The sequence below is a fragment of the Rattus norvegicus genome, chromosome 3 (assembly GCF_021556685.1).
Source record: "Rattus norvegicus strain SHRSP/BbbUtx chromosome 3, alternate assembly SHRSP_T2T, whole genome shotgun sequence".
Taxonomy (NCBI): Eukaryota; Metazoa; Chordata; class Mammalia; order Rodentia; family Muridae; genus Rattus; species Rattus norvegicus.
The window spans coordinates 97,895,919-97,905,212 of NC_141536.1; the positions used below are offsets into that span (position 1 = coordinate 97,895,919).

The 9,294-nt window shown below is 34.8% G+C and overlaps 1 protein-coding gene across 1 annotated transcript; it reads right to left on the reverse strand.

The window, feature by feature from the left end:
- Window positions 1-3,487: 3,487 nt before the first annotated feature.
- Or4f7 (olfactory receptor family 4 subfamily F member 7) lies at window positions 3,488-4,426 on the reverse strand. Its single transcript, NM_001000579.1, is given in 1 exon segment — window positions 3,488-4,426. A coding segment is annotated over 1 exon segment (939 nt).
- Between the last annotated feature and the right edge of the window lie 4,868 nt (window positions 4,427-9,294).

Here is a 9,294-nt window from a genome sequence, read left to right on the forward strand (position 1 = left end):
TAGAGTTAACCCAAAATATTTAATATTATTTGTGACTATTGTGAAGGATGTTGTTTCCTCAATTTTTTCTTGACCTGCTTATCATTTGTATAAAGGAGGACTACTGATTTCTTTGAGTTAATTTTGTTTCTAGATTCTTTAGTAAATGTATTTATTAACTGTGAGAGTTTTCTGGTAGATTCTTGGGAGTCACTTATGTGTACTATCACCATCTGTGAATGATAATTTGACTTCTTCGTTTCCAATTTGTATCCCCTCAATCTCCTTTTGTTGTCTTACTACTCTAGCTAGAACGTAAACTACTGTCAGAGGTGAATGGCATTTGGTCCCCTGAACCCCATGCTCTTTGGTCCAGAGGAGTTCTGCAGGACCCCAAAAGCATCCTTCCAAAAAAGCATCCTATGAAAACCTTCAGGGTCCCCAAATCTAACCAGCTTGGACTACCTAACCAATTCAATCCCAGTTGGATCTTCCCACCATCCCAGTTGGTCCCCCTGAGACACAGCCTGAAGAGTCAGATTTGCCTGTCGTCTCAGTTGCGTTTGACTGAAACACAGCATGTAAGTAGAGTCCTCCTAGGACACAGCCTGAAAAGTGGAGTCTGGCTGAGGCAGAGCTAGCTTCATTTTCTGGTCCACAGCTCCCCAAACATCCCAAGAAGTTCTGCCATCAAGATTATCTAGCCATCACCTTGGAAAACCAGATGCATGAAGGACAAAATCACCAAGACCCAGGACAAGGTGGCAACACCAGAGCCCAGTTATCCTGCTGCAACATACCCTGGATTTCCTAATGAATCTGAAGAACAAGATGAGGATCATAAATTTAATTTTTTAAAGATGATAGTGGCCTTTAAGGAGACATGAATAAATCTCTTAAGGAAATACAAGAAAATACATCAAACAAGTTAAAGCATTAAAAGAGGAAGCAAACAAACATAAAAAGTTGAGGAAAAAAATCAAACAGGTGAAGGATATCAATTAAACTGTCCAAGACCTGAAAAGCAAAATATAATAAAGAAAACAAACTGAGGTAAACCTGGAAATGGAAAACATAGGAAAAAGAACAGTAGCTATATACAACAGAATACAAAACATAGAAGATATAATCTCAGGTGTATAAGATAGGATAAAAGAAATCAATATAACAAAGAAAATGCAAAATCAAAAAATTTCATGACACAAACCATCCAGGAAATTTAGGACACTATGGAAAGACCAAACCTAAGAATAATAGGAATAGAAGATCACTAGCTGAAAGACCCAGTAAACATCTTCAACAAAATCATAGAAGAAAATTTCCCTTACCTAAAAAGAGATGCCTATAAAGGTAAAACAAGCTTACAGAATACCAAACAGATTGGAGCAGAAAAAAAATCCTTCCACCACTTAATCATCGAAACAATAAATATACAGAACAAAGAAAGAAGTTTGAAGACAATAAGGAGAAAAGGCCAAGTAACATATAAAGGCAAACCTTTCAGAATTACACCAGATTCATTATAATTGTAGGGTTTTGTTTTGTATTTTAATTGAATTATTAGAAAGATTGGAACTTTCCATTTCATCTCCACTTCAGCTTGAGCTCTCCTCAATATGTTTATCTCCTTATTGAATGTGGTTCTCAATTACTGCATCACCATCATTTCCACCAGACTTATGTTTGAATTTTCTTGGGTATCATTTGATCATTTATTCTCCATAAGTTCCTTCTCCTTAATTTCATTGATCTGTTTTTCTGCCTTCTTTAAATTCCTTGAATTCTGTGATAAAGTTTATGATTGTTCCCTTAAAATCTGTGTCCTGCAATTCATCTAGGTAGTTTTCTTTGGCAAGTATTCTATAGAACTGGCATGTTTGGGGGAGAGATCAAGGCTTGATTTGGATTTTTCCAATGAGATTTAGTTATATGAACTTTTTTTGTTAGCTGTGTGTCTGATATGGACAGAGAAGGTTGGAGCAAAATAGAGAATTGTAAGTGGGCTCTGCCTAGATGGTGGAAAGCACTCATGTGAAATTAAATTGGGTGGAAAAGTGGAACTGGAAGAAAATGTGAATCCTAGCCCATATCTGGGTGTGGGGATATATATGGCATGGAGTAGACTTGGATTTGGTATTGGTGGGAACTGTAAGTTGCATCGAAGGCAGGGTAGGTTCGGGCCAAAGTCTAGAGGTTGATTGTAGAGTAGTTGGGGATGATTAGAACAAGATAGAGACCTTGATTTGATACTATGGCTTTATTTGTCAAGTTAAGAAGACTGTAATCAAGGAAGGGTCAGAGATACTCACTGAGACACACCCTGAGAAAAATGGTACAGAATTCAGCTCGGGGGAGAAGTTGGATGTGATGTGTCTAGAAATATTAAAGTAAAAGATGATAGCTTGTAATAGGCATAATTTTTTGATAAGACAAGGATATTTTCTAACACTGAAAAATGAAGAAAACTGACCATCATTGTTGAAAATAAGAATATTCAATGACAGGTGAATAATTAGCATTTTAGTAAATGTATAAGTAGCTTGAAAAATAATAACTAACTGATAATTTTGAAATAAAATCAAAACAACTTAAGCTAGGAACTGAGTATAAATAATTGCTGCATATTTGTACACGCTATCTTAATCAAGATATACTTTTATTTGATTGATCATTCTTCATTGAATATACAAAAACATTATTAAGTGTAGCTTTAATTTTTCAATGCCTCCTTTTAATGATGGTTCTTAAACACTATAACCTCCCTTTTAGTCCACCATTCAACACAGTAGTGGAAAAGAAAAGAAACAGGGAGAAGTGAACCTGTTTAAAAATTATTCCTCAGAGCAAATACCATCTGCATTGTCAGGAAATCAGCAGTTCAGTTCACGGGTCAGCAGCAGCAAGTATGTCAGAAGTTCAAAGTTGTGCCTTACCAAACAAAGCAAAGATCAGCGAATAAACAAGGACAGGAAGTATTGCAGAGTAGCTCTACCTGTAGCCCCCTCCCAGTTCACTGAGTCCTATTTATTCTCCCTCCAAACATCACGTACCCTCCATGGAGCTTGCCTTACCAAGTGTCTTGCCTCAGCACATGAATCTGTCTTAACAAAATTCCACATGAGTCTATATCATCTGACATCACTCTGACAATCAGCCCAAGTCTCGAGAAGCAGAAATAAATGGCAAGAAATTGCCAACACACAACCAAAAGTTTCTCCATGGAGTCACAACAAATGGAACTCAACAGTGAATGTAAGGCAAAAGAATACACGCCTGTCTTTAATGAAGAATCCTTTATCATGCATCCTTTCATGAGGTTGCTTTAGGGAAACATCCTTTCATTTGTGTCCACTTCAGGAGAAGACTCCACCAGCAAAATACCAGAAATCTTAAGTTTTCACTTCAGTTAAAAAGGATGAAAGACTCACTAATTATTCACACCACTGATTCCATTTCAAAAATGCCTCATACAACACATATTGTTATTCAAATAAAGATATTATACTATTTATGAAATGTTTCTAAAAGTTAATAATGCTTTGAAAACTCTCTTTATTGCTACCTTCATCTCTTTATTTCTGAATGTATAGATGACTGGGTTCAGAAAAGGAGTAAGAACTGCGTCAAAAAGAGCAAGAAATTTGTCTATCTGGGAATGAGGATGGGGCCATGTATATACAAACAGAGGGGGACCAAAGAAAAGAAACACCACTGTGATGTGAGCTGAGAGAGTAGAAAGGGCTTTGGATGAACCACCTGATGAATGTTTCCAGACACTGAACAGGATGAAGATGTAGGAGATGAGAAGCAACAAGAAAGAGCCAACACAGATGAACCCACTGTTGATGGTGACCATGAACTGCAACTTGTAGGTGTCTTTACAGACCAATCTGAGAAGTCTAGGAAGGTCACAGTAAAAGCTGTCCAGGACATTTGGACCACAGAAGGGTAAGTCAATAAGGAAAGCCAGCTGGAACAGTGAGTGGCTAGTGCCTAGGCCCCAAGCAGCAGCCAGAAACAAAGTACACACTCTTGGGCTCATGATGGTAAGGTAGTGCAGAGGCTTACAAATGGCCACATATCTGTCAAATGCCATGGCCACAAGTAGCACCATCTCCACTCCACCAACTAAATGAATGAAGAAGATCTGAGTGATACAGCCTCCAAAGGAGATGACTTTGTGCTTTCTAAACAAGTCATACACCATCTTGGGGGAAGTGACAGAACATGCTGCCAAATCAATGAAGGAGAGACCTGCTAGTAGGAAGTACATAGGAGAATGTAAGTGAGGGTCAATGGTCACAGAAAATACAATGAGGATGTTTCCACTCATGCTTAATATGTAGAGCACAGAAGAGACCACAAGAAGGAAGAGTTGAATCTCCCATGAGTGGGTGAGTCCAAGAAACACAAATTCAGACACGACTGTGTGGTTCTTCCTATCCATCGATTCAGTTAACTGGGTAACAGATACCCTTATGAGAACTAAGAAAATGATAAGAAAGTATAATTGTTAGCAATGATAGTAATTTGATTATTTCTGTTCATATTATAAACAAACCCACTTAATTATAAAATTAATCACAGACTGAATTATAATGACACTAAATAATAATGAGGTTACAATAATACTATAATAAAAGCATAATTAAAATTTAATTAAAAACTACCAATGAAACATCTAACAACCTAAAATTAATGAGGAAATTACACAAAACTAAAATTTTCACGGATATCTACACCAATAAAGAGAATATGCAAGCAAGTAATTATGCTTGCTTACAAAAACAAAAAGAATGCATGGGAAATATAATTTTGACCAAAGGTAAAGAAGACCAATGTTAGATATGTCCATGAAATACTAAATCATTTCTTCACTTTATTACAATTTTCATACTTCGCATAAAAGTCATACAAAGGCTGTTAAAGGGAAACATAAACTAAAAATTAATTGTTGAATTTCTATTCAAAAGTGACAACTATGTAATAATTTAGCTGGAATTGAATTTAAATGGCATAGGTAAATCATAAGATATTCTTTGACATTAAATAAATGAAACTAATTTAGCATATGAAGAGTAATGACTTTATTAAAGGCAGAATGTACATTCTTTGTCATGTTGACTAGGCTCCCAACTCTTGTAAGTCATCTCTTTTTTAAATGTGATTTTTAAAATAGGACATAAAATTGCCATCCTTGCCAGTTTGCACGTATAGTTTGGTAATGTAAAATATATTATTGTGAAATAAACATTCCAAACTTCATCATAACTTTGAAATGTTATGCCTATGAAGCAACTCTAAAGCTTAACTCCTAAGACCTTGACTGTTTCCCAGTAAACATTCTACTTTCTGTGTCTGTTAATCTAACAACTTCATATGTTGACTACAATTGGATTCACATGGGACCTTGCTCTCTGTAGCTGTTTTGTCTCTCTTACCATAATCTACTTCAAACTGGTCTATTGAAACTTTTTCTCTTCTGCTTCCAAGTTCCACACAGATTATAGCCAGCCTCTGTGGGCCATAGAACTATGAGGATTGATCTGGTACCTATTTTCTGGTCCTGCAAGGTTTTTCTCTGGGCCAAAGAAATACAGATATTTAATTTTTCACAATCTCTTCCCCTAATATGCATGCCTATTTGGTTACCTTGGATGACAAATACATGTGCAATCCCATTAAGTATACCCTTTTCCTAACACACTCATAGCTGTTCTTGTAAGAGAGGAAATGTTAATCTTTTCTCATCATTTTCCTATGTTTACCATTCTTTCCTTATGTGTTTGGTGGTTGGTTGGTTTTGTTTATTTGTTGCTTTAGTTTTTTTCTCTCTTTAGATTTTGATTTTATGCTCACTGGTCTGGTATGTTATAACAACATCTCTGCTATATGTGACAGGATGGAGGTATATCATATGTTCAAAGCTTCAAATTTTTAACTCATTTTCAAATTAAAAAGTCAAACTAGTGAGTAATCAATGATAGGACTAGAGATGCTTTACTTTGCTTTGATCATATATAACTAAATCCAGTATTGAATGGCAACTGACACATTTTAATCTGAGTGTGTATGAATTTGAGGAAATTAAGAAAGTTATGGGAATTGAAATTAGTTCATAGTGGGTTTGGGATCTAAAAATTGTATTGCCTTAGAAGACACCGAGATGGAGAATCAGTTTTCTGACACCCTTCAATTGTAGACACAGCTTCAGAAACCGATGATACCTTCTTTTTTTTTTTTTTTTTTTTTTTGGTTCTTTTTTTCGGAGCTGAGGACCGAACCCAGGGCCTTGCGCTTCCTAGGTAAGCGCTCTACCACTGAGCTAAATCCCCAGCCCCCGAAGATACCTTCTTAATTTACCTCTTTGCCTCAAGCATGCCAGAAGCTTTCACCACGTCCTGGTCTTGTCGAGTTTATGACCTGTCGGTCAAGTGTTGCACACTCAATTAAGTCAAATGGCTTTGCTGTCATCTCCTGAACCACAGTCCATACTTTACAAAAAGACATTTTCTGCTTTTTCATTCTAACAGAATTTGAGACTTTGGAGAAGGGAATTCCCTATGCTCCCCTGTATGGGAAGAATAAACAGAATGAAGAGTCTGTTAAGAAGGAAATATGGACAGAAACATATGAACAACTGATGCACTGAGGAGAGGGCTAGGGATGTTCTACTGATAAAAAGAAATCAAGGCTTTGAGTCAGAAAATATAATCACCTAGGAAACACCTAGAACTCTTTCACTATGCATTTACCATTAGTAAGTGAGGAAATATGTGGGACTCAAGAGTATAAACTGAATATTCACACTATTAGCAGAACTAGGAAGCAGAGCCCAGGACTCTGGATTCTTGATCTATAAATTAAATATACTGTAGAAAATTACCTAAGGAAAAAAGAACCAAAATTTTAAATGTGACTTCTGTTTTAAAACTAAGAATTTATATATATATATATATATATATATATATATATATATATATATATATTTACCCATATTTCTGTTATTTGCAATAAATTGTTTGCAAAATAATTAAGCAAACTATAAAGTCTAATAGCTATGAATAAAACTTTGAAAATATTTGCTATTGTTACATATCATTTTCACTTATTTAGTGATAATTTGAAAAAACTCAGTATTTTTTTAATTTAAGGAATATTTATTATTGGAACATCTAGTATGCCCCCATATTTTTAATCTTCACAAAATGCTTAACATCCATGATCCTCATTGGTATGTAAATCAAAACTACATTGAAATGTTATTGCACCACAACCAAAATTGCTATCATAAGGAAAATAAACAAAATAAATGCTGATAAAATGCATGGGGAGAGGAACTTTTAGTCACTACTGTACAAAATTAGTTGAGACACTGCGTAAATAAGTATGCAAGCTCCTCACAATGTTAGTCTATACCTTCCATAAACTCCAGCAATATCATTGTTAGTCATATACCCACAGGGGAAAATATCACCGTGCTACAACGAGACTTAAATGTTCATGTGCATTGTGTCGCTATTCACAATAACCACTCAAGGAGCTGGGTTAGGTACAGCAAATTAATGGATAAATAGAATGTGTAAGGTATACACAGCTGACTTTTACTCATTCATAAAACAATTTTTTATTTATTTCAATAAAATTGATGAAACATGATCTTTGTGAGTAAAATAACCCAGACATAGAAGGAGAAACATTGTACAGTTTCTATCATGTTTTCAGCTAGATGTAAAGCTAAAGAAGAACTTAAGGGTGTAGAAGAAGACTATATCAATGGGGAAATCTTAATAAAGTGTAGGAGGGAGGTAAATAGAGTGAACATACATTATGATAATAAATTAAATGTCATAGTAAATCATTTTGTAAAATTAATAAATGCTGACAAAAAGTAATGAAAATTCACAATGCTTTTCTTCACCATACCATGTGATAAAAGTCAGGATTTTGTCTACAATCTGTACATTCCAAGCTCAGTGGACCTGTTAGAAAAGCATAAATTTCACAGATAGTATCAGTAATATAAAACAATAGACAATGCATGATGCACAGAGAATATAGAATAAATATAACAGTTTGAAATAAACCACTCATGTTATCTAAAAAATACATTTATGGAGAATTTGGACGATTGTGGAAATGAATGATAATAAAATAAAAGCACCTTGGTCAACAATATGCAGATCCTTTGCTTGATAATCTACCTTTTCATTTCTATTGCCCATGGATCACAATGGGCATGAAAGTCAGTAAATAATACTAGAGTAAAACACTGCTAACACTACCTCATTTTCTTCCTGCCATGTCTTCAAATAGGATCTATAAGCAAATTTTTTTCTCTTATCAAAATTGATACTAATCAGAACTAGTAGTATATTCTTGAGCATCGGTTTCTGTACAAAACAATAGAACACATTTTGCATGGGCTCTTAGGTAGGTACACAGTAACACTCGATTTTTAATATTTAAATAACAATCTGAGCAGTAGAAAGAAATGAGGAATAAGGTAGAAAATGGAAGGAAAACAGTCATAAAAACTAATGAAAGTGATTATGAGAGTGGGTGGGTATAACCAGACAAAGGGGAAAGCCAGAAGTTCAGATAGAAATGAGTATGATCATAAAATCCAATTTCAATTTCCAATTAAATTATCTAGAACTACTCCTGGCTCTGAGATTAAGGAAGAAAAAGACCACCTTTTCTAATACTTGCTCAATTAGACTCACAATGTGTCTAACTGCCAATATGATAGTGGCTATAAAATTTGCTCTTTGTATAATAGACATGTGAATGACCAATTATAATTGTCATACTCATTTGAAGGTCCATAGTGTGTACTGAGCATGTGATCCTGTAATAGCATAGCACACATATTGACCCAGTATGTGCAAATTTTAAATATCCAGAAACCCCTCCAAAATTTTTACCTCTCTTCATGAACATCTCTAACAAGAGAAATTTTAGAGTATTCATTTTAGTGTGGTACAGTAGAGTGATGAGTGACATGGGCTTTGAAATCTACCCAGACTATTTCAATTTACTCTCCACTTCCTCTCTAAGCATGGGAACATATTGATGAAATTTTTCAGAAATATATACAGCATAGGTATCTTATACTCATCTGCCACTTACTATTTTTTAGACATAGTCGCATACAAATAAGAGCACCCATATGCACAAATCAGGCAAATATAATAATCAGTAATGGATACAGAAGTCAGTGTAAACATAGTTCCCTTTGTTTTTATTCAGCGTAACATTTTCTTGAATTAGTTTATTAATTAAAGTGTATCTACTGAGAATGTACTTTGTATT